Source organism: Otolemur garnettii, unplaced genomic scaffold, assembly GCF_000181295.1.
Source record: "Otolemur garnettii isolate 467f Iridium unplaced genomic scaffold, OtoGar3 scaffold00006, whole genome shotgun sequence".
In the NCBI taxonomy this organism is placed as follows: Eukaryota; Metazoa; Chordata; class Mammalia; order Primates; family Galagidae; genus Otolemur; species Otolemur garnettii.
The window spans coordinates 21,008,133-21,034,686 of record NW_003852401.1 but is presented as its reverse complement, the minus strand read 5'-3'; the positions used below and the strand labels follow the sequence as shown (position 1 = coordinate 21,034,686).

At 40.1% G+C, this 26,554-nt stretch overlaps 1 protein-coding gene across 1 annotated transcript; it reads left to right on the top strand.

Annotated features, from left to right (window-relative positions):
- The first annotated feature begins 571 nt into the window (after positions 1-571).
- MLANA (melan-A) lies at positions 572-17,519 on the top strand. The gene is made up of 5 exons (XM_003782895.2): positions 572-702; positions 2,137-2,238; positions 7,689-7,785; positions 15,828-15,941; positions 17,219-17,519. Exons 2-5 carry the CDS (start codon positions 2,162-2,164, stop codon positions 17,285-17,287), a joined length of 357 nt encoding a protein of 118 aa, XP_003782943.1. The 5' UTR covers positions 572-702; positions 2,137-2,161; the 3' UTR covers positions 17,288-17,519.
- Positions 17,520-26,554: the final 9,035 nt, after the last annotated feature.

Here is a 26,554-nt window from a genome sequence, read left to right as displayed (position 1 = left end):
ACTCAGGGAACTCAGCTCAAGAGGTTTTAGGGATTTACTATTTCCTTTTCTTGGTCATGAGAGTCTGGGACTAGATGATCACCAGAACTGAGCCTAAAGCCTCTTCAACCTTTGAGATGGAGATGAGGGAGAGTACAGGGCACCTACTTAAATTTGGATTTCAGATAAACAAAAAAACACTTTTATTTTATTTTTTTATTGCTTTATTTACTTATTTTTTGAAACAAAGTCTCACTCTTGAAGAGTGCCATGGTGCCAGCTTAGCTCACAGCAACCTCAAATTTCTGGGTTCAAGTGATGCCCCCAAAATAACTTTTTAAGTATAAGTATATCCCATGGAATGTGTATGACACAAAGTTATGCTGAAAAAAATTTTTTGTTTATCTGAAATTCAAATTTAACCAGCCATTGTATATTTTATCTGGCAGCCCTACAGAGGGGGAACCCACATTTAAATTAAATTGCTTCCCTAGGATGGCATCAGGGAGAACAGGCTGCAGCAAACTGTGACTTTTTGAAAAGAAGAATGAAGTCTATTTCTTTCATGCCAATTAAGCAATTACAGATGATCCCGTCAGAACCCAAACCCGTGACTATCATGGGACTCAAGACCAGGAAAAAAAATTAAAAAAATTAAGAGCCAGAGAAGCAATCTTCACATACACAGCCAGCCAGAGACGGGGGACTATCTCATTCAGGAAGGTAAGAGTATTACCTTTCACCATACTCCTAGTCCTATTCTTTCAGAGCAGGGTTTGGGAAATTCTGGTGAACTTCTCTGCCATCCTTCATTGTCTACCTGATGCTTGACTGTCAACAGGATTTCTCCGCAATGTTTGTATTTCTTCAACTTTGGAGGGTTCACGAAATCTCCTCCTAGGTGCTCTCTCAGTCCTCCAAGACTGCCAAGAAGAAAAGCCATGATTCAGGGTGGCACCTGCTGGGGAGAAGCAGCCTCCCTGAGTTCGAGCATTCTCCTGTTACTTAAGGGACCACTTGTCTTGGGTTGAGCAAGATGAAGTGTCTTTCTTGTTCCTACTTGGTTTGCCAAGGCTCTGAGCATGAGGTATAGATGTTTAACCAATATAATGCAGAATCAAGTTTATTATATGTAATTCTGAACACAGGGTTCATCTCTACAATAAGTGAGTTCAACTGTAACTTATTTTTTACAGTCGGGAATAGCTAATTACACATGTGCTGAAACTTTCATTCTGCTCTCCCCTTTCTCCCTGTTGTACCTGGAGCTCATTAATATAACTCCACAGTGATCAGACCTTTGAAACGCACAAGAGCGGTAAGAGGGGAGAGGAATGCATACCAGCAAAGAGAGAAGCTTCCATTATTGATTTTTAATGAGCTTTTTTTTTTTTTTATCTATTTGTATTTTGCTAAAAAAAAAAAAAAAAAAACCTGTTTTTAAATTCTAGCCCTGAGACTTGGACTAGAGAGAAGCAGACGTTGATTTGGGGGAAGGTAAGCAAGTTGTTAGACAACGTCAGGCCCTGGACTTGCTCAGCATAGTTTGGGTGAAGCGCACATGGACGAAGCCCTTGTGTAAGGTGATCCCCTCTGGGGAAAGGCAGGGCTGGAGGGAGCTGTGCTGACCGGTCAGCCTCACACCCCCCAGGGGGGCTCAGGTGGAGGACACCCAGGAGCATACATTAGGTTATCAAGGCCTTCTGTTTGTCCAGGGATTGATATTAAATAATAACTTTGGAGAGAAATAACTCTTCTTATTTTATGAGCCACAGGCGTGTACCAGAGAAGGGAGAAAATGAGTAAAATGTACTTTTTGTTTATTGGTTTTTATGTAAGTTTATGGTATAGAGTCAAACTGAAGGCAAATGAAGAGCATCACCTGCCACCCAATAATATCTTAATTTAAAAGTTCTTTGCTTTAGTTTGTAACTTCTTCTTTGAACTTAATTTTCAGTTAGTAGAAGGGGTTAGAAACCAGAGCTATTTCTAAAACCCTTGACATTAACGAAAGAAGCAAGGGCAAACCCTCTCACAGAGAGAGGGTCCTGGCCGTCAGTGTCAGTGTCCTAGTGTGAACGCCTCTGTGGTCTTTATGAGATGATGAATGAGGTTGCTTTCGATGCACTAAATGATGCCCATGTGCCCTTCTGTTAGGTGTCCTGTGCCCTGACCCTATAAGATGCCAAGAGAAGATGCTCACTTTGTCTACGGTAACCCCAAGAAGGGGCACCACCACTCATACATCACAGCTGAAGAGTAAGTTCAAAACTAGACCCAGCAGGGGTTCCAGTTTGCTGTTTGCCAAAAGCCTTATGACTTCCACCAGCACACGCCAGTTCCTCTCTCTCCAGAAACTAGAATCTCTGGCCACAAAAAAGGAGACTGCGTGGTCCTTCAAGGACTCACTCAGGCTTCCCTGAGGCCAAACAGCAAGATAGCAAAGATAAAACGTTGAATCTTGCCATTTTTGTCTGAATTCTTGGTTATTGGGCCAAGGTTCCCTAGCCAAAACACATGTGTCCAGGATCAAGATGCCTCTTTCCTTAAAGCTTATTCTGTCTACTCCACTCAAGCTCCTGAAAGTGGTTTGCAGACAGAACAAAAGTGGGCTGCGGAAGAGCCAGTGAGGAGAAAGGCAGGTGTGTGTGACTCAGCCTGCAGCTTGACTCCAGGGTGAAGATGGTGGTTGTGACTTTTGCAGCATAACTTTGTCCTAAAAAAAAGTATTTGGTATTCAGAGTTAATAACAAATGAGTATTTATATGATTAAACATTTCTGAGTGCTAAGCATTGTAAACTGGCCCAAGACACTGTTCTTATCTTTGAAAAAGCTCGTGGTAGTGGGAGAGTAAGGCATGAGTATACTCTCAGCAAGTGTAAATGCCATAGTGGGGAACGAGTGGCCACAGGGACACTCTCTGTATGTTCTAGGAGTGGGAAAGGGTTTGGTATGAGGGAGGTGCCACCCTCTGAGTAGGTCTCCAGCAGGACAACAAGGAGCCAGGTTTTTACTTGGACTATTTCTCGTGTTGTTGAAAAATCTTTGACAGAGTCAACCAGCAGGGACAAGCAAGACAGAGAACCCATGAAGGGTGCTGAGGGAGAAATCAGGTTAGAAGCATTTCTTCAGAAGACCCCAGTGAGAGATTTTGTAATACTTCCATGAGGCCAGTTGTGGATGATGGTGGCAGTGTCTTCTAATGAAATGTTCTAAAAGCAAAAATATTACACTTTGAGGGAGGGGAGGCAGCTGCACATGGTGTTAGCTAGGATATCCTTTCAGCCTCTGTATGATGAATCAACAGACTTTTGTTTTTTGTTTTTTTTTGAGACAGATTCTCACTCTGTTACCCTGAGTAGAGTGCTCTGCTATCATAGCTCACAGTAACCTCAAACCCAGGCTCAAGAGATCCTCTTGTCTCAGGCTCCTGAGTAGCTGGGACTACAGGCGCCCACTACCATGCCTTGTTAGTTTTTCTATTTTTAGTAGAGACAGGGGTTTACTCTACCTCAGGCTGGTCTTGAACTTCTGAGCTCAGGCAATTCACCCACCTTGGCCTCCCAGAGTGCTAGGATTACAGGCGTGAGTCATCACACCAGGCCACAGACTCTTCTTGAAAGTATAATTTCATTTATCTCTCATGTAATAATCCAAGAGTAAAAAGTTCAAGCCCTGCCAGTTTTCTTTCTTTCTGGCTGGCTATTCCCTTCAAGTGTTGCTTTTTGTCTCCATGGCTAAAGGTGGTGCACCTTTATCTCCAAGTCTTGGCAACAGAAAGGGAAAGACGAAGGACAAGCTAGGGCAACTCCTTTCACTGATGCTCATTCCCCACAGGGTAACACCTACCATGGTGGGTATCTTGCTTGCCAGATAAATGAGGAAAGGTTTAGAGAAATTAGGAAACATGCAACCTGGCATGGTGGCACTGGGATTTAAATCTGGGTCTGTTTGCCTCCGGAGTCCATTCTATTAAGAGGCAAATATTTGCACATTCACATCCAGTGAGAGGCTAGGGCAGAGATCAGTGTGTCTGTGTGAAGCTGAAGGCTCAGCAGCTTCTCACTGAAGGCAGAAGGTGTTTTTGCCAGTTGGTGCCATCACTCCCAGCTGGGAGTCTAGTGTCCAGACGCCTCCAGAGCCTTTTTTTTTTTTTGCAGTTTTTGGCCAGGGCTGGGTTTGAACCTGCTACCGCTTGCATATGGGGTCGGCGCCCTACTCCTTTGAGCCACAGGCACCGCCCCGCATCCAGAGCCTTAAACAGGGTTATTTCAGGGTCTAGTCAGGAGGGCAGAAACCAACTAGGAGTTTCAGCATAGGGACTTTAATATAAGGAATTGGCTCAATAGGCATGAGAACTCAGTGGACCAACAAGACAGAGAGGCAACCCAACAGCAGAGCATGCAGGAGGCGGCTTCCACTTCTGGGATTGGGGAATAAAAGGAAAGTGAGGGGCGTCAGAACCTGGAGCTAGAGGTGGGACCCCACAGAGATGGGAGCCAGGTCTCTAAGGAGGGATTTCTGTTTGGCTGGTGCTGGTGCCTCAGGAGCTTAGTGGGGGTGCATGAATCAAGCATGCAGAGCTCTGAGGCAGGGCCACTGGCTGGCTGGTGCTCTTAGTGGGGAGGGGCGTAATGCAGCCAGCTCTAGGAAGGCCAGAAAAAGAGCTGGTGTTTGGGACTAACTGCATGAAGAACTGTCGCTGAGGTGATGGTAGAGGGCAACAGTAGGTGGCCTGTTAGGAGCAGCTCCTTCCCCTTCTCCAGGCTGATGGGCTCCCTCTAGAGTCCTCTAATGGGAGCCAAGTGGGGTTTGCAGAACGTAGCCCCAGCATCAGAGCAGAGAGGTGGGTCTGGAGTTGAGGAACACTAGCTTAATAAAGGGCATAAGGGTTTCTTACCATTATCATGTGAAGCAACCCCTTGACTGGGGGCATTAGTGTTCCGTGTCTTACAGCCTGAACGAGGCATTAATGCAGAGTCAGGTAGAATCCTTGACATCTTCCTAGAACATGAGGTAGCTTCTGGGTCACAGTGCAAAGAGAAAATTCCTATTCAACCTGTATATGTGGGACCTTTCCTTCTATTAGCAGAAAGTCGTTCCTTTTGACATATTGTTGCCCTCAGGTTGCCTCTGTCTTCTTGGCCTGCTCAATCCTCACACTGTCTGTAGGGTGGGCAGGTGGCCAGAGTCACCCTGTGAGGGAAGAACAAATGAATACATGGAACATCATGTCTCATGCAGGGTTGTGAAGGAGATCAGTCCAGAAAATAAGTGAGCACCAGGCCACCCCCCATTTCATTCCTCTCATGAATTGTCCCTGCCTAGCTGACTACCTGTCTGAACAGGTTCAGCACAGCTAAGGGAATGAGGACATCTTCATGGTAGCAATTCATCTCTAAGATCTGAGGATATTTATCCTTCTTGAAATTGTACCACCTTGTAACATGAGAAAGAACAATGCAAAGCAACCCCTCACACCTATAGTCAAAACAGTCAACACACCTGCTTTGAGTATTATCTATTTCTTTGAAACTTCAGTGGAAAGGAGTTCTCGCAGTTGAGTGGGGCATAAGTCATCCCTGGAGCCTGTTAAAATGCAGATTCCCAGGGATGGCTACTAAGAAGCTGATTTGATGAGCCAGGGGTAGGGCCCACAATCTGCACCTTAACATGTCTCTCTCATGATTCTTCTGCAGGTGGTATTTAGGTGTCACTCTGAGGATCTCTGCTATTCTGGGCAGTAGGTTCTTCTAGTGGGTCTGGCATACTCTGGTGTCTTTCAGTCCCTTGGGCGTGTTGTGAGTGCAATGTGACTGTGCATAAACAGCTGGAACAGAGCTGTATCTGTATCAAGATGTTTAAGGGGGATGGCCACAGGGTAAAACTAGAGTACGGGCATGCTGGGAGTAGAATCACTTGCTTTCAGTCACAAGGGCCCATTGAATACTCCTTGTGACAGTTTCATTTTGGGAAAGAGTGATCTGCAGTAAAATCACTGGCCTGGGAGATGGAAGACCTGGATCTGGCCCAAATTCTAGTGCTCACTCATTGGGTATCTAATGCCAGTTGCCATAAATGTTGGTTTTGCCTCTTAATGGTTGTGCAAACCTTGGGTATTTTGTCAGCTGTAGAATGAACATTATTTCTTCCTCAAAGGATTGTTGTTAGGATGAAATAAAAGCATGTATGTGAGGTACTTAGCACAGTGCCTGGCATAAATTGGTGTTCAATGAATGGGAGAATAGTCACTATGGTGGTGATGACATTGATGAATCTTGGTTGGTCTCAACTTCACGGTTTATACTATAGGTGGATTGGCCTACATAATTGGGTCAGAGTTTCCATCTAGCACTGCCATCCCATGATTATTTCTCCATCTCATTTAGAAATGGACAGGACAAACTTGATTTCCCAGCAGCCTTGAGACAGAGGTGGTCTGGTAGATGATTCTGGACAAAAGTCTCTCCAGGAGAAGGCTTAGTTTGGCCTTGCTTCTCCTGTGGCCACTCATCCTCTTATAAATCACTGAGCTCTGCAGAGCCTTTTTTTAACAAGTTGATAACAAACTCAGTACTCTCAATTTTGATCATGTTGTGGTGGTCAGGCAATTGTTAGCTCGGAAGTCCACTGGTTTAGATCCCCAGATTGGCTTCCTGCAGCTTGGGACCAGATCCTCCTTGATAAGTAATGCTATACTTTTGCTCTAGGTTCAGCTCAGACGCTTCTCCCTATAGCTGTAAGGAGTAAAGGGGTGAGTTTGAGTTTGGGGAAGAGAGGCAGAAACATAATTGAGACAGACTTGGGTTCAAATCCTAGCTCTGTCTTGTACTGGCTCTGCATGACCACCAGCAAGTCATTTAACTGCTAATTTCTCATCTTTGAAATGGGAATGATAAATGGTCCCTACCCTGCAGGGTTGTCATGAGAATTAAATAAGCTAATGCATGTAGAAAGTTTAGCACAGCACATGGTTATAGTAGATACCCAGTCAATGTTTGTTTGTTTGTTTTTGTCATCCTCAGTAGAGTTCTCGTGGCATCACAGGTCACAGCAACCTCAAACTCTTGGGCTTAAGTGATTCTCTTGCTTCAGTCTCCCAAGTAGCTGGGACTATGCCCACCACAATGCCTGGCTATTTTTTTGTTGTAGTTGTCATTGTTGTTTAGCAGGCCCAGGCCAGGTTTGAACCTGCCAGCCTCAATGTATGTGGCCGGCACCCTACTCACTGAGCTACGGTTGTAGAGCCATCCCAGTCAATGCTAATTTTCATATATATATATATATATTTATAAATAAATATAAATAAATATATATTTTTTTTTTTTGTGGACCAATTGAAAAATACGCTTTAAGCCAGCTTTGACGAGAAGAAAGGATAATTTAGTCCTAATAAATAAATACATCGTCCACACAAGGATCAGTTGTTACGGCACTTCTTACACCTGGAATGTGGGTTTTTGGGCCATTCCAGTTAGCAGTGCTTCTGTGTGCACACACCTGACAGGCTCCTAGACAAGGACCTGTCCCTGGTGCCAGAGCTCTGGTGGGTACTGGTGTGGAGGGTGGGAAACTACTTGGGGACTTTGAGGTGCTTCTTCAGGCTGTCAAAACCCATAGGAAGAGAGAAGATTGATTGATCTATATTTCATCACAATCTGGAACAATGTTTCTATGCCAAGGTGGATTTGTCTGTCTCTTGGGGCAGGGCTGCAGGGATTGGCATCCTGACAGTGATCCTGGGAATTTTACTGCTCATCGGCTGCTGGTATTGTAGAAGACGAAGTGGATACAGAACCTTGACGGTGAGCATAGTTCCCACTGCCAGGATCACTCCAGATTCAGGACTCCCTTTCCACTTCTTTTTCTGAATTTCTGGGAGTGGGATAACAGTTTCAAGATCACTCTAGCTTAGATTCCCGCTTCTGATGAATTGTTTGCTATATTTTACTTCTTGAAAATCTTTCTCTGCCTCTGCCCAGGCACAAACCCCACCCTGAAACTTGTCCTGTGCCTTGTCTATTTTGTGATGCTATAACAGAATACCAGAGACTTGTTAATTTTTAAGAAATGAAATTTCTTTAGCTCACAGTTCTGTAGGCTGGGAAGTCCAGGATCACGGGGCTATCAGCATCTGGCAAGGGCCTTCTTGTTGCGTCATATCATAGCAGAAGGCATCACCCAGACAAAAGAGTCTGAGAGAGCAAGAAGGGGCAGAAGTCACTCTTATAACAAACCCACTTTCAAGGTAATGACATTTGTGTAATTATGAGGGCAGAGCTCTGGTGACCTAATCAACTCTTAAAGTTCCCACTTCTCAACACTATTGCACTGGGGGTTGAACTTCTAACATAAGAACTTTGGGGAACATAATGGTCCTAGGTGTAGTAAACTTGGGTACCTGAGTGTCAGTGCCGAGCACTGATGGTTTGTGGGGCATGTGGGTTGGGGTTCATGGTCCTCTTGCATAGCAAGCTGCAGTATATTAGGCACCTCAGGTCTCACCAGTACTTCTAGGGATTCCTATTGGTTCTACTCCTCTGCTTATTGGCCCACTCCTGCCTTCTCTCTTCACTCCTTTCCTCACAGTTACCTGGGAATTCCAAGTTCTTTTAACTCTACAGTAGTCAGCTCAGGATGTCCAAGGCCCCTCCAGACATTAGTGCAATGAGAAAACCATCTTTCCCTCAGCAACACAAAGGATCACCTTGTGTGTGTGTGTTTTATAAACAGGTTTCATCCTTCCTAAATGGCCAAAGTGGTATAAATGGTTATAAATTTTTTGTTCTTTACCCAAGTTAGCAGGAAGCTAACACAATAAGACACTCCAGTCTTGTGGTACCAGGATCTTCTACACATGGAAATTATCAACCGAGTCTGTAAACTATAAAAACTATGACTTTTAGCAGCCTTGCTTCAAAGTCAGATAGCACCTTGCCATTTAAGCACTCAAAGGCATTCTCTACAGTGTGCAGTGGAATGAAAAGATCTCTCTTTCCCTCTTTCTTGTTATTACAGATAATGTTTTTCAGGTTGATGCATAACACAAAAAGTCACCTTTACAAAAGTTGTTGGAAAGTTCCAGTCCTCATTCAGCATGTACTTCATTCAGAGGAAAATGTCCTGGGAAGGAGAGGAGGGTCCATGTGGGATTGGGGTTGGAGACTGGCAGTCTGATGAGAAGGGGAAGGTGAAAGATGCAGCTTTCAATTCTTTTCTTCCTTGTCGAGAAACTTCAGCAGAGCGTGAAAACAAGTACAAACCATGAAAGAAAGTCAGGGCAAGTTTGGGGGCTCAAATGCCCACTGAGCATAGCCTTCTAGACTGTTAACATTTAGTAGAAAGGAGGAGAAGTTGCTGAGTGAACAAGAAGGTTCCAACCGAATCCTGGAAGGAAGGCTTGGGCTAGAAAGTTAGGGATAGAACTACTCATATGGCACCTCTCCGTGGCTGTTCCCAACAGGTTAGGAGGGGAAGGCTTTGCTGTCTGCCACAGAACTCCACTTTAACTCTAGCATGGGGTTGTGACATTGCCTTGTAATTAGTTATTTTCTTTTTGCCTCTTCCACCCTTTTTCTTTTCCCCATTTATGAAATGAATTAGAGATTATTTCTTATTCATCTTTGTTTCTCCAGTGCCCGGTATATAGCAATCAAGCAACTGTATGGCATCAGGATGTGGTCTCATTGTCTGCCACTGACGTGGTTGGTGATCTTAGATTTTTAACTACTCCAAGCCTTATTAGCAATGGTGGAAACAGATGATATAAACACAATGTCTACCCATGTTTATGTAATACATATTTTCTTCTATGCTTTTATTTCACTATATGCTTGAATATCAAAACTACAATGATTCAGTCTTTCAGAGAGTAAAGGCTACACACACTCAATATGTCGGTACCCATTTCTTAACTAACTACAATTATCAGCCTGATGTTACTGGACACAAAGACAATAATTTTTCACCTTTACACTTCAGTGCCCTCATCTTAAATTCATTCATTTGAAGAATGAGAGTCTTAATGTTGTGTGCTCAGCCACTGTGAACATTTTACTTGGTAAGGTTCAAATTCAACCCACCGTGTTTCCTTTCCTCTATGACTAGCTCAGTGATTGGTTGTGTCTGAAATTTTTATGAGTTAGAAATATGTTTAAATTCCCTGGTTCCCCTACTGCTCAAAAATGCTATCATATTTATTTTTAAAATTAATATTAAAAACTTGTTTTGAGACTTTCATATCTCCAGAAAAGCCAGGTTGGGAATTAGCAGTCTAAGAAATTTAGGCAAAATTATGTAAAATGGTGCATTAAGTGCTGCATTTAATTACACAGTTATCTCCTTTTCTCTCTTTGGTGATTCTATTTCCATTTTAAAGCAAAAGAACATAAATGACAATAAATACAAGCATTGGGTACCTGAATGACTTTAGCAGCCTTCATTAAGCTTTGAAATGTCTACTTTCCAACTTTCATTGACCATGGAATGATAATGAGGGTGTCTGGCATTTAGATCTCCTAAAATTTCTCCCTTGGTTAACACAATTCCCCTGAGCCCCGAAAAACATATTTTGAAAGGAATGACTGCTTTTTGGCAGTAACATGTTTCTGCAGCAGGGAGTGGGATATGATTTGTAAGAAATGAAGGCAGGTTTTTGTATGAACAGTTTTGCACCTTCACTTGGAAGTTTAGTACATAATACTTTTGATTCCTGGAGAAGAGATTCAAGGCCCCTGCTGACAGCTCAGTTTACACTCACATGTCAGAGTACTGAGTTTCCCAGTGCATGGTGAGTACACATGCACTGTAATCCCTTGCTAAAAGGCATATTCTGGGATCATCTCTGGTGGTCGGGTCCAGGAATCTGCATTTTTAATATGCACCCTGAATTAGAATGTAAATGTGGAATGCTGGCAGTGATCTGAGACAGTGGATCACATTCCTGTCCTATGGCAGGTGAGAGACTTAAGAAAATAAAAAAAATTAATAATGAAAAGAACAGTTTTATTTATTTTTCTTCCCAATAAGTATACATTTTATTTCCTTTCTCTGGCTTACTGCATTAGCTAGGTCTTCTAGGATGATGTTGAAAAGGAGTGATAAGAGGAGACATACTTGCCTTGTTCCTGATCTTAGTGGGAAAGCATCAAGCTTCTCATCATTATGTTTTGTTTGCTGCAGAATTTTTGTAGATATTCTTTTTTTATTTTTATTTTTTGCAGTTTTTCAGCCGGGGCTAGGTTTGAACCCACCACTCTTGGCAAATGGGGCTGGCGTGCTACTCCTTGAGCCACAGGTGCCGCCCTAGGATTTTTGTAGATAGTCTTTAGCAAAGTTGAGGAAGTTTCCCTCTATTCCTATTATAGTTTACTGAGAGCTTTTAACTATGAATGAGGATGTGATTTTTATCAAATGCTTTTTTTGTATTTATTGATGTAATCAGGTGCTTGTTTCTTCTTTAGCCTGTTGGTGTAATGAATTAATTAATTGATTTTCCAATGTTAAACTAAGTTTATATACCTGGGATAAATCCCACTCAGTCATGGCATATTATTCTTTTTATGCATTGTGGATTTGATTTGCTGATATTTTGTTGAGGGTTTTTAAATCTATAGTCATGAGAGATACTAATCTGTATTTTTCTTTTCTTGTAATGTCTTTGTCTAGTTTTGGTGTTAGGGTAATGCTGGCAGACTCTCTTTTGCTTCTGTCTTGTGAAAGAGATTGTGGAGAATTGGTATAATTTCTTTCTGAAATGTTTAAGAGAATTCACCAGTGAACACATCTGGGCTTGGTGCTTTCTGTTATTCATTTTTTGATTCAATTTTTGTGGAAATATAGACCTATTCACATGGTGTATTTCTACTTGTGTGAATTTTGACAGATTATGTCTTTCAAAGATTTGTTACATTCTTCTCTGCTTTCAGATTTGTGAACATAGTATTCCTTGCTTATCTTTTTCATGTCCATGGGATTTGTAGTGATTACTCTCTTTCTGATAACAGGAGTTTGTGTCTTCTCCTTTTTTAATTTTTCTTAGCCTGGCTTAAGGCTCATCAATTTTACTGATCTTTTCCAAGAACCAGCTTTTGGTTTCATCAATTAGCTCTATTAATTCTTTGTTTTCAATTTCATTGATTTTTGCTTTAATTTTTCTTTTTTCTGCTTACTTTGGATTTAATCCTATGTCAGAGTTTGTCCAATATAATGATTTTCCTGGTCTGCTCTGATGTCAGAAGACATCTGATATGGTTTTTATGTTGTGTTTTTGCTTGTGTGATTTAGAAAATGGTTATGTGTTTTCTCATATTCCTGTTGTTCCCAAGACAACAATAAAAGTGTTATTTGTTATGGTTTTCCATTTACATCTCAAATAGTGATTCATTTGGCACAAGTTTTACAAGCACATATGAGTGGTTCAGGCTATCACATCTACATTGACAGGTTCTATGCAAGCCCTTAACTTGCTCAGAAATTGCATGAAATGAAAATAAATAAAACAGGAAGTTATGGCTTCCAGGAATTTCCAAGTGATCTGAAAAAGAAACTTTAGGAACATGAATTATGTGCCTATTAATGTGATGTGAAAATAATGTGCCTCTCATTGTATGAAAAGATGTTAGTGACTACGCTGATTATATTCTTTGACCCTTAAACACAGTTGATCCCTGGTTATAAGAAGAAATAGCCTGTTCAATTTGAAAAATTGACATTTCTTTTATAATACACAAGTTTATGGGAAGAGTGGACAGAGCTGATCAGTACTGTGGATGTTATGGATTTACAAGGAGGTCCTACAAATGGTAGAAAAAATTCTTCTTTTGGCTGATGGAAGTTGTGGTTGTGAACAGCTACATCCTTTACTCACTAGATAAAAAGAAGAGTGGAGAAAAAGTGCAGATACATCTTTCTTACAGGAGAATCTCATCACTCAGCTTGTGAGCAATGTGAAGAACTCAAATTCAAGAAAGCGGGGAAGACCTCATCTTCTGACACTGAAGAAAGACTAAACGGGAGGACGCATTTTATAATGCAAAATGAAAAAAAAAATAAAAGTATTGCATGGTTTGTAGCAGAAGAAATGATAAAAGTGGAAGGAAAGAAACCACTTGCTACTGTGAGACATGCAAGAGGAAGCCAGGCCTGCATCCTGGAGGTTGCTTCAGAAAGTATCACACTCAAAAATATTATAAACAAAAACACTTTGTTATACAACCTAAAATAGATAATAAAATCATCAGGGGGGTTTTTGTCTTTTAAAACTGTAGAATAATTACAAGTAATCCACCAACTTCCTTCCCCAAATGAATAAGAGCTGGGGATATGTGGGTGGCAGAAAAATTGAATTGGAAAGGGTTCATTTGCTTTTCTTTTTCTAGTTTCCTAAGGTGGAAGCGTAGATGACTGATTTTAGATCTTTCTTCTTGTCTAACATACACACTCAATATCTTACAGTTTCTTCTAAGAACTGCTTTCACTGCATCCCACAAAGTTTGATGAGTTGTTTTAATTTCATTTAGTTTAAAATATTTTTAAATTTCTCTTGACCTAGGTGTTATGTAGAAGTGTGTTGCTTAATTTCCATATATTTTTGGATTTTCCAGCTTTCTTTCCATTATTGATTTAATTCTATTATGGTCTCACAAGCAAATATTGTATAATTTCTATTCTTTTATATTTGTTGTTTTATGGCCCAGAATGTGGTCTGTCTTGGTGAATGTTCCGTGTGAGCTTGAGAAGAATCTGCTGCTATTGGATGAAGCAGCCTATAGATGTCTATTATATCTAGATTAATGGTTTTATTGTTCGACTCTGTCCTTACTAATTTTTCATCTGCTGGATTTGTCCATTTTTGATAAAGGAGTGTTGAAGTCTCCAACTCCCACTCCATGGTAGATGCAATTATTTCTCCTTGCAGTTCTATCCATTTTTATCTGATGTATTTTGATGTGCTATTATTAGGTACATGCATGTTAAGGGCTGCTATGCTGTTGTGAGAATGAATCCCCTCAGCATTAGGTAATGCCTCTCTTTCCCCATAACTTTGCCTTGAAATTGCTCTTTTTGAAATCAATATAGAAATTTCTACTTTCTTTTGATTAGTATTAGCATGGTACCTTTCTCCACCCATTTACTTTTTTTTTTTTTTTTTTGAGACAGAGCCTCAAGCTGTCACCCTGGGCAGAGTGCTGTGGCATTACAGCTCACAGCAACCTCCAACTCCTGGGCTCAAGCGAGTCTCCTGCCTCCGCCTCCCAAGTAGCTGGGACTACAGGCGCCCGCCACAACGCCCGGCTATTTTTTGGTTGCAGCCGTCATTGTTGTTTGGCGGGCCCGGGCTGGGGATTCAAACCTGCCACCTTAGGTGTACGTGGCTGGGGCCTTAGCCGGTTGAGCTATAGGTGCTGAGCCCACCCATTTACTTTTAATGTACATGTGTCTTTATATTTAATTTGGGTTTCTTGTAGGCAACATAGCTGAGTCTTGTTTTTTGATCCAGTTGGACAATCACTGTCTTTTAATTGGTTCATTTCAATCATTGATGTTGAAAGTGATTATTGATATAGTTTGAGTAATATCTATCATATTTATTATTTGTTCCTATCAGTTTTTCACTCATTTTCTGCCTTTTGTGGTTTTAATTGGACATTTTATATGATTCCATTTTCTCTCTCTCTCTCTCTATATATATATATTTTTTATATATGTTCCATTTTCTCTCTCTCTATATATAATATATATATGTGTATATATGTATACATATGTATATATATATGTACAAAATATATATATGTATGTATACATATATATACATACATATATATATTTTTACTTTTTTTAGTACTTGCCCTAGAATTTGGGATATATATTCACAACAATCCAACTTTCAAAAAAGACCATACTGCTTCATTGGTAGTTTTAGTACCTTTTAGTAACAAAATAATCCTAATTCCTTCCTCCTTTTCTTGTATCATTCATTTTACATGTTATATAAACACACATAGATATGAAAGTATACATAATCAAATACATTGTTGCTATGATTATTTTGAACTATTAAATCAGAATTATCTGTTAAAGAATAGGAAAAAGTGTTTACTTACTCCTTCTTGGATGCTTTTCCTTTCTTTATGTAGATCTGAATTACTGACCCATTATTTTTCTTCTCTTTGAAGAACTTCTAACATTTCTTACAAGGTAGACCTACTGGCAACAAATTCCTTTGGTTTTTTTTTTTGAGACAGAGTCTTAGTATGTCGCCCTCCGTAGAGTGCCATGGTACATAGTTCACAGCAACTTCAAACTCTTGGGCTTAAGTGATTCTCTTGCCTCAGCCTTCCAGTAGCTGGGACTATAGGTGCCTGGGTATTTTTTTGTTTTTGTTGCCATTATTGTTTTAGCAGGCCCTGGCCTGGTTTAAACCCACCAGCCCTGGTGCATGTGGCCAGCACCCTAACCTCTGAGCTACAGGTGCCAAGCCAAATTTCCTTGGTTTTTGTTTGCCTGAGAAAGTCTATTTCTCCTTCAGTTCTGAAGGATAATTTTGAAAGAGGTTCTTTTTGTAGATTCACTCTTCTTCCCTTCAGAATTATTCTTTGACTAACTATGGGTGCCAGGCAATACAGTAATGCTTTACCTCTAGTTAATTCCTTTAACAATTCTGAGAGGCAGGTGGTATTATCCTATTACGGATGGAAAAACTGGAATTCAGACAGGTAAAGTGACTAGCCTGAGGATACACAGCCAAGTAAGTAGCAGAATCTAGATTAAAACTCATTCTTAAACTTTGGCTTCCTTTTCTTTTCTTTAATAGACTTACCTACTGGCCTTTATCAAATTGTTTCAGGATAAAAACCATCATGTTGGTAGTCAAAGCACCTTAACAAGAAGATGCTCACGTGAAGGGCTTGGTCATCAGGACAGCAAACTGCCTTTTCAAGAAAGAAATTGTGATCTTGTGGTAGGTTGGAATTCAGGGAGGTAAATTCAGAGAGACTGAGATCCTGCATCTGAATATTTCCATGTATGACTGTTTAATAACTCAAATGAATATGATAATTCTCATCTAAAAAGCAAATAATGTGAATGTACTCAATGACCTCTATGTGAGTTCCAAAGGAAGATATTGGTTCTGGATACAATATCCTTTTGTTTTGTGTTTTTAGTTATATTTGGCTTTTTCATGAATGTTGATTTGATATACAGAGGGTGCCAAAAAATGTATACACATTTTAAAGAAAGGAAAAAACTCTATTAAAATTGTAATTCTCAATATATACTGATAACAAAAGGTGAATACAAGTCACACTGAGCACGTTGTAGAAATCAGATATAACTGAAGTAATAAAAATTAAACATAGCTTTCTCCTTTCTTGAAATATGTATACATTTTTTGGTACCCTTTGTATATTGGGGAGGGGAAAAAGTACCTAAATTAATTGTATAGAGTTGTGCTGTCCGATGGGGTAGCCACTAGCCCACATGTTGTTACTGAGCACCTGACAGTAGTGTGAATTAAGATGCACAAGCCCTGACAATTAAGTTCATGAACTCATCCTTGAAAAAATGCTACATATCTCATTGCTGAATATCATTATGGTCACCTTTGAAATACCCCCCTTAGGAAGCTAAACACTGATGCCAGGGCCCAAGCCACCATTCATAGAAATTTTGGAATTCTTTTTCTAAAATAACTATTAGAGCTGTCATCGTATGGCACACAAAAACACACAGCAACAATAATGAATGGCATTCAGCAAGATACCACCACACGTTGAGACACTGATATACCAAAGTTATGAAACTTCACCAACTTGTACAGTGCTGACAAAGTAAGTGGACTGTGGCAAGTTCATGGACTTAATTGTCAGGCCTTGTATGATGAAATAAACTTTTGAGATTTTGGAAAACCCTTTAGCTCTATTTTTCTCTACCCTTCCCCCCAGAGAGGTTAAATTGTTAAATTAAGAGTTAACAATTATCTCATTACAGGGTGACACCTGTGTGCCTGTGGCTCAAGGAGTAGGGTGCCAGCCTGCCCCATGTACCACAGGGGGTGGGTTCAAACCTGGCCCTGGCCAAAAAAATATATATATATCTCATTAGGTGGAAATTAGATGCAGACACAAGTTTTAGTGCACAGCAAAAGTGTAACTATGATGTTGTTTTAATTTAATCTCTTCCCAGAAACAAATATACTGTTGTCAAGCCCACAATCTCCTTTTCTCATTCTCACAGGTTCCCAATGCTCCATCTTCCTATGAGAAACTCTCTACTGAACAGTCACCACCACCTTACTCACCTTAAGAGACAGCAAAACACCTGAGAAATGCTGAAATGATTCCCCTCACATTTTTGCTTGGATTTAATATCTAACATTCTGCTTTGGAATGCTGCAGGAACAATGTATATCATCTCTAATAACAAGTCAGTGTTACATTCTTAGTAGAGCAACTAGCAGTACTAATCAAGTAAGGAAATGATGAGAAACATTAAAATGGGAAAAACTTCATCAATAAATGTTATAATGCATGATACTCTCTGTGCCATGCATGGTATTATTTCTGAGGGATAGAATTTAAGAGGGTATTCTGGGACCATCCAGTTTCTTTTTAACTGGAATTTTGCCAATAATGAACCAACTATTCACAGAATTATTCCAAGTAAGTCTGTGCTATATATGGTGACCAGACGTCCCGCTTTTTAACAATTTGTCCCGAGTCATTTTAAAAAAGTCCTAATTTTTGGAAAGAATGCACAAACGGGTGGGAGAACAGAAAGGGAATATACGGTTTTGGCTGCCATGTGGCTATTTTGCCAGAATATGAGTTTTATATTATTTTTGTTAATTTTATAATGTTAAACTTTAATAATAACAAATAATTATTGAGAAGTGATTATAGAGAACTGCTTATCAAAGTTTGCATTGTTGTCAGGCCCTGCCCCGCCCCCCCCCCCATGTTGTCCCACTTTACCAATGTTAAAAGCTGGTCACCCTAGTGCTATAGCATGCTCACAAAAGAAAAACCTTTACAGGTTTAAGACCAAGAGCTAATTGACCTATTTACTATATTTTGCCATGTATAATGCATCCTTTTTTGCCCAAATTTTTGAGGGAAAACTAAGGATGTGCACTTTACGTGAGTGGTACAGCTCAGAAGCAGGGGGCCTGCCTGGGACCACTGGGTGCATGGGGTGCCAGGGTGGGATCTGGGATCCAGTGGGAGTGGGTCAGAGAGGCCTCCACTGAGCACCACAATCAGGGGATGGCAAACCATAGCCCTGCAGGGTAAATACTGAGGCCTAAGGCCTGGCCACTCAGAGGGGCACCAGGAGCCCTGTGCAGGCCCCAAAGACCTGCCTGGCTGCCCATAGGCTGAGCAGCCTCAAGAGCTTACACGCCACTGGCCATGAGTATGGCCATCTTGTCTTTTGCCCCCAAAGGGCTCCCAGGAGAGAGGGAAAGGGCAGTCTTCACAGAGCAGGGTGGCTATGGGAGAGTGGTGCAGTCTGTACATTTACCCGGGGGAGCATTAGCTCTCCCCAGATGTGTCTTTCCCAGTTGAGAGCTGGCCACTTTCTTGAGGGGAGTTTTCTTGAAAGATTGGGCCAAAAATGTGGGTGCACAGTATACATATGAATAGGTTTTCCACAGCAAAATATGGCATCTGATTAGGAAAATGTTAGTAGTATCTTTTTGTGTTCAAAAATTTCATACTATAACAACATACCATAAACATCCTATATCTTAAGACATGCAATGCCGTCTAATTATATTTAACTTCAAGGCTCAATGCTACCCCAATTAGTGACAAGAATTTTCTGTTAAACCAGAAAGCACTGTGAAGTTTTAAATATGTAAAAGCTACTGTAGTTTGGCTGATGTCTGTGTGTTGTCTCTTCCATGTCTCTATGGCAAGTCAGCTCCTTTTGAGTTCCCAAAACCCTGTCACAAGACCATACAGAAGATATCATAAAGGACTGGAGATTCTGGAAGGGTATCATTATTTGCATGGCAACACTGTAATTTGTTTTTGGGGCACATACATATATAGCCTACAGTCCAGGGGTCCTCAAACTTTTTAAATAGGGGGCCAGTTCACTGTCCCTCAGACCGTTGGAGGGCCAGACCGCGGGCCCCGGGATGAGCTGTTAAGCAGGACAGGCAGCGGCAGCAAAAACAACCGGTGGGCCAGATAAAAGTGTTAGGTGGGCTGCATGTGGCCCACGGGCTATAGTTTGAGGATGCCTGGCCCTACACTATTATTTATCTAATATTTTTCTTTCAGGCAGCTAATTAAAAAATTTTTTTGTCTTAAATTTCTATCATTACCCTAAATCAGCAGTTCTCAAACTGTGGGTCACAACCTCTTTGTAACAATGCAAATACATCCTGCATATCAGATATTTACATTATGATTCATAAGAGTAGCAAAATTACAGTTATGAAGTAGCAACGAAAATAATTTTATGGTTGGGGGTCACCACAACATGAGGAACTGTATTAAAGGGTCATGGCTTTAGGAGACATTAGGAAGGTTGAGAACCACTGCCCTAAATGGAAAACCAGTATCAATTTCCATAAGTAGAGGATAACTATAAAAACAAAGATAATAAAAGTAAATTATTTTTATTACAACTTAGGAAGATGCCAGGTGTGGTGGATCATGCCTATAATCCTAGCGCTCTGAGAGGCAGAGGCAGGTGAATTGCCTGAGGTTAGGAGTTTGAGATCAGCCTGAGCAAGAGTGAGACCCCCGTCTCTAAAAAGAGCCAAGTGTTGTGGTGGGTGCCTGTAGTCTCAGGAAACTGAGACAAGAGGATTGCTTGAGCTCATGAATTTGAGGTTTCTGTGAGCTGATACCACAACACTCTACTGAGGATGACAAAGAGAGACTCTATCTCAAAAAAACCCCCAAAACTTAGGAAGATATTTTCATAGAAGGCTGTGAACCTGAGACCTGCTCTCTTTGTTAAAGAGAGAGAAGAGCAGGAATCAAAGGAAAAGTAAGGGCTGAGCATGGTGGCTCATGCGTGTAATCCTAGCACTCTGGGAGACTGAGACCTGGTGGATTGCCTGAGCTCAGGAGTTCAAGACCAGTCTGAGCAAGAGTGAGACCTTGCCTCTACTAAAAATAAGAAAATTAGCCCGACACTGTGGGAGGTCTGCAGTCCCGGATAACTCCAGAGGCTGCGACAAGTTCTCTTCAGGCCAAGAATTTGAGGTTGCTGTGAGATATGATGATACCATGGCACTCTACCCAGGGTGACAGAATAAGATACTGTCTATCAAAAAAAAAAAGAAAGAAAGAAAAAGGTAAGGCTGTTTTTGACATAATCAGAGGGTTCACAAGAGTTTTAAAGAAATGACTTTCTCACTATCTGATTGTTATTTAATAGTGAGTCAGTAAACCACCTAAAATTACCTGTGTCATTGGAAACACCATTGTAACATAACTGCACTATTTTCTACTAAAGACAAGATTGTACCAAAGAGGAAAAGTACAGAATAAACTTATTACACACATTGAAAAAAATGACATTCAACAACACTAAAATACATCTCTATCCATTTCAAAGAAATAAATGAATTCTAGGCAAAGAAAACTTCATCAGGTATGTGGGCATCTCCTCCCCTTGACTACAAGGTCTCTTCTAAGCCTCAATCCTCCATATCTATACAGGAACCTGCGGCTTGGGCCCTAGATGTCCCTCAAATCCCCCAGACTGTCATCCACTTAGGGTTCTCTCCTTTCCCTGTGGAAAAGGAATCCCTCAGCCAGTGTTCCAGATGATGGACAAGGAGGCTTGGACTGAACTTGCCAAAGGGATATTAGGACAGTGAGATTTTGTTGAAATTCAGAAAGAAGGACCTACTTCCTTCACAGAGGCAACCACACTTAAGATGATTCTTGGATTGGAAACCAACTGCAGGGCAACCCTGGGAGCCATATGCTAAAGATGGAAGGGTAACATGGCTCCAGGAGCCTGGGCCACTAAGTCACCAATGGAGAGTTGGCCCCATCTAGGAATGCTTGGCTTGAATGTGGGGACAAACTGGCTTCACAGAAACATTAAGACATTGCCATTCTGATACTGAAATACAAGGCCATTAGTTAATACATTTATTGAGGTCTTTCAGTGTTCTGCCTCGACCCTGTGGACTGACTGAATACAAATGAAGAAGGGAGCCTTCAGGGAAGGGAAGATACTTTTGACCTAGGTAGGTAGGATCAGGCTTCCCTGCTGCTGAAGGAAACCTGAACTCAGAAGAATGAGCCTCACCCAGGAGCATGCGCACAGAGGTCCTCAAATGCAATGTGCCCCCACTATCACACCCTGACATGCTCATGGGCAGAGAATGTGTAATGACCTATTACTGCTTTGATCTTCCAGGCTTCCTGTGGGGCCAGGTAGGGACTAGAGTGGTCAGAGCTCATGGCTGGTCTCCTCTAGCTTCAATCAACATTTTCCACTTGTTCAAATGCCCTGTGCAAACAATATCCCTTTTTATTTGTGTGGTGAGTAAAGTTAGAGAGCACCATTTCACAGATACTCGTCTTCTCCTTCTTGTCTGGCCCTCAGTGGTATTTGATGCTTGAGAGAAGGCTCAAGACTCTATGGATTTCACTAGAGATTTTGATATGACCTCTCTAATTTGTTTTTATAGTGAAGAACATGCATACTTTAACAAAGGAAAAAGAGCTGGAAAAGATTTTCTGTCCTGGATAAAGTCAGTGAGATAATTCGATTGATTACACAAATCAACAAAGCCTTCAAGTCTCCAGTGCAGACTAGTCCTCTGAACTTACAAACCGAGTTTGGCAGCACTTGGTAAATATCTGTACAGATCTACTTGGCCCTTGAGGATATTGCAGACTTTTTCAAAAAGAACGGCAGAGAGTTCCCTAAACTTTCATTTCATGGCTTAACTTCAAGGGCATAGTCACTTAAAGATATATCAAAATACTTCAGGCTCAAGTGACTGATGTTAAAAAACAACTATCTTAAAAGCATTTTAGAAGAACTTCAAAGAGAAATCATGGATGGTTTGGATGAGAACATTAATTTTTAGAAAAACCTAAAACTGATATCCCAAGAAGCTGTGAGCTAGAAGAGAAAGTGTTAAGAAATTAAGGAATGGAAAAAAATGCCTGACAACTTGAAAACATGAATGAAAGATGTTGTAGATGATAAAGAGAGCCCTTTTAAAATAGTAAGATAGTAAGTTTGCCTGCCCTCTTTAGAGAATATTACGTGGCTGATAGCAACTTGTAATCAGACAATGAGAAAATCAGAAAATTGAGAACCTGTAGAATTCAGGTCAATTTGAAGAAATATGTCGATGCTGTTAAATGCTTCCTTAAAAAGGCTTGAAAGTGAAAACAATGGCTATTAAAAAGTAAATCAAATAAATGGTCACCATACTGAGTAAGCATTTTTGTAGTCTGAAAAAAATAGTTTGAAAGTGAGATTCGAAATTTCAGCTTTAATGTCAAATACTGCCTGAATTACATTGAGAACATGCAATGCAAATCTGCAGAAAATCAAGGCAATTCACTGCTTGGAAATTGAGAAGAAACTTCCCAAAGCATATAAAAACATTAGCTATATGAATAAAAAGCATGACTACTTCAGAAAGATGATCTTGAGAAACTCATCCAAAATGATCTTGGAAAGAAGCACTGTCTTCCACCAAAGTTTGATCACTTCCCATGAAGGGAAAAGAAACCAAGTTGGTTGGCAGCTTCTCTTACTGAGAGAATGCTCACTGTGCTAAGGAAAAGAAAATGATCACAACCAACAAAATTCACTGAGGCAGAATTTAAATTCCAAGTGGTTCCTGTCCATCCCCATGCAGCCTTGGGCAGAGACCCTAGAGAGTATCTGTGGATCCTCTGCATCTTCAGGTCTGCAGTAAGGGAGGATGCTGAACTATGAAGGCTCAGGCATTTGGGTCACCATGCTTAACTCAAGTTTACAGAAACGCCTAAGTGTCTGCTGGAGGACATCTATGTTTTCTCTTTTTAAAAATAATTTTTTAGTTTAACTGTTTCCTTAATTCATGCTACATTTCTTCAAATTGCACTTAGAATCCTAATTCCTAACAGTGTTTTATGAATTTAGACAGTTTTAATAAAATTCTTATGTATATTAGATCATTCCATTAGACCCTCAGAATTAGACTCATGTAAAGTTTTGTAATCAGGTTGAATTAAATTATAAACTATAACTGAATGTTTAATCAGGAAGAGACACTCAAATCAATAAAAGTCATTTATGTATGCTATGTTACAAGAAATCTGAAAAAAATATTTACTTAGTAAATTTTGGTTTAAAAAACAATACAAGAACTCCATCACAAACAGCAATTCCCCTAAATATATTAGTATTAGTTAGCAATAAGTTTATGGTTAATTTAGGAACCACTTTATTCATGATAGTCTTTGCTACTTAAACATTTCTAAATTTTAGGCAGTCAAAATAAAAGCTTTCCCAAGTACCCAGTGTACTCAATTCTAACATGAAACCAGCAGATGAACAAATACACGCCCACACAAGAGAAAAACACAAACCCAAGAGGGGAGGAGGTAGGAGAACTGATGTGCTCTCACATAATAGGGACAACGTAGGGGTATCTGGCAAATCTACTGGGTGAGGGGCACAACCATAACTTGAACTCTACCAAACAAACACAAACTATGTAACACAATCATCTGTACCCTCATATGAATCTAAAATAACAACAAAATGTAAAATGTCTATAACTCCCAGTTGGGTAAGAAAACTTGTGATTAAGCCAATATTCATGTAATATTCATGACCATTAATAGTGTTCATGTGGTGGGATTATGGGGGTGTGTGTGTGTGGGGTGCACTTTATAAGATGTTTTGGAATAGTCACGTTGAGCTATTTTTCAATTCAATGCCAATTAATTAAACAAAGCTATCTATATTAAAAAAAAGCTTTCCCGTAAGAAAACCACCATTCTCTATTTTTCTCAATCTAAACAGTTTGTTTCTTTTTCTCTAGCATTACTAGATATCTGATTACTGCCAGATACCAGGTTTTAGTACCACCTGGCTGGTCTACCTAATAATATTCTAATAGGCCTACCTGTCTCTAGTGAGGTGAATAATAGCATTTATTATGTGATAGGCCTTGGACCACATATTTCACATGAATCATCTCAACAGATCCCCCACAGCAGTACTGCAAGGTAATTTATGACAATTATCTCCTCTTACATGCAAGTGTTACTACCTTTGCTTCAACAGCTTCTGTAGCTCCCCCAATTACTTTCAGAGTATTTTTCAGCCCTCTATCACCCAGCTCAACCTATTTTTCTAGACATTCCCCATTGGTCCCCATAACCTGTAGTGTTACTTTCAAACTTTACTGTTGTGTTCCTTGTACACTCCCTTTGCTTTTCTCTGTCTTTATAGGCCCAGTTTTATACATATTTTCAGTCACAGCACAAACGCCACCTCTCACGTGAAGCTTTCTCTAGTAAACTCTCATAGTTCTTAATTTCCTTTGACATCTAATTTGAAGTTACTGTTACATTCTTTCATTATTTTTGTACTGAGGACAGGATGAGCTCTTATTCAGCTTTATAGTTCCTGCATCTTCTGCATTATTTGGTTTTCAATAAATATGTAGAATGAACTTACAACTCTGATATATGCTTTGAATTTGTTACTACTTTAATATTTTACATACATAAAACACACTTTTTTTATTTTCTAACACTTCACATTTTTTTAAGTATTAGAAGTTTTTCACATTTAAGTTTTTCTCTTCAAGTTATATTGTAAGAACCTCTTAAACTCTACCATGTTTCAGCTTTTTTAAGTATAAAGTACCAAGCTCCACGTAGTAAATGCCTGTTGAATAAATAACTGTGGCAGATGAGTGCATCGTGACAAAAGGCTTCAGGCTCAGGTGATAGCAAAACAACTTCTGAAATGACTTAAGGTAAATTGTTTACCACGTCTTTCATTTAAGAGTCTTGCTTTGTCACCTAGGCTGGAATGTAGTGGTAGAATCACAGCTCACTGCATCCCTGAACTCCTAGGTTCAAGTGATCCTCCTGCCTCAGCCTCCTGAATAGCTAGGACTGCTCCAAGCATGAGCAACCAGGTCTGGCTTATTCATCTTGTTTTGTAGAGATGAGGTCTTGCTATGTTCCCCAGGTTTGTCTTAAACTCCTGGACTTAAGCAACCCTCCTTCCTCAGAGTCTCAAAGTGCTGGATTACAGATGTAAGCCACCACACCTGGCCAATTATTTATCATTTGTCAGTTATAGTAGTGTAATTTGAATAACTAAAATCTGCATCAAGTATCTTAGATCACTTTTAGAACTTGCTACCTTCTTAAGGTTTTAATATTAAAATTTTTTATTTTTATTTTTTAAGACAGAGTCTCACTCTGTCACCTGGGATAGAGTGCCACAGTGTCATAGCTTATAGCAACCTCAAACTCTCAGGTTGAAGTGATCCTCTTGCCTCAGCTTCCCAGTACCTGGGGACTACAGGCACCCACCATAACGCCCAGCTAGTTTTTCTATTTTTAGTAGAGATGGGGTCTCACTCTCACTCAGGCTGGTCTTGAAATCCTGAGCTCAAGCAATCCACCTGCCTCAGGCTGCCAAAGTGCTAGGACTACAGGTATGAGCCACTGCGCCCAACCCAATATTTAAACATTTTAAAATTTACTATAAGTTAATCCCCTGCACCAAGTAAACATTTTCATTGAGTTTAAGATGAGTTCACGAACTTGTCAGACCTCACCACTTTAATCATAATACTATTGATGTCAATTAACTACAATAAAATTGGAGACATGAAATGGGAGCAAAGATCTAAACACAGCTGCTTTAGTAGTTATACCTTAACTAATCATAAAAGAAAAAACTTAGTTTGTGGAGGGGAAGGAACACTTCATTATTTCGGCATGTTTTAACTCAGTATCTTAAATGATAACTGGATATAGACACCCAAATGACCTAATTCTAAATGAAGTATAGAAACATAACCCCTCTAGTACCATGAAACATTTCAGGGAGCAGCACTATGGTAAGTTTTCTTCCTTTACATGTATGTCTTTATAGATGATGTTTAAAGAATACTCAGTAACACCAAGCAACTCTTTAGTAGCAACGAAAATAATTTTATGGTTGGAGGTCATCACAACATGAGGAACTGTATTAAAGGGTTGCAGCATTAAGAAGGTTGAGAACCACTGCTCTAAAGGCTTACCAGATCATACAGAGCTCTGAATGTCACATTAGGATTTTAGATTTAGGAGTTAGAAGATATTTAGCAGATAATTAGTTTAGATCCTTCACTGGCATTAAAGTTGGGCCATCAGTAATTCAGTAAATTAGTTTCTGGAAGTGGCTTAGATAATTCTTTTGAGATAAAATGTGGATAGTTAGGTTATTTTTTCTTTATTTAATTTAATTTTATTTTTTGAGACAGAGCCTCAAGCTATCCCCCTGGGTAGAGTGCCATGGCATCACAGCTCATAACAACCTCCAACTCCTGGGCTCAAGCGAGTCTCCTGCCTC

Bases quoted from the DNA above. Each gene is read 5' to 3' on its own strand.
- MLANA (XM_003782895.2), top strand. From the start codon at position 2,162: ATGCCAAGAGAAGATGCTCACTTTGTCTACGGTAACCCCAAGAAGGGG. The intron at 2,239-7,688 runs GTAAGTTCAAAA...CTCTTGGGGCAG, and splicing joins TCATACATCACAGCTGAAGA to GGCTGCAGGGATTGGCATCC. The intron at 15,942-17,218 runs GTAGGTTGGAAT...TCATTCTCACAG, and splicing joins AAAGAAATTGTGATCTTGTG to GTTCCCAATGCTCCATCTTC.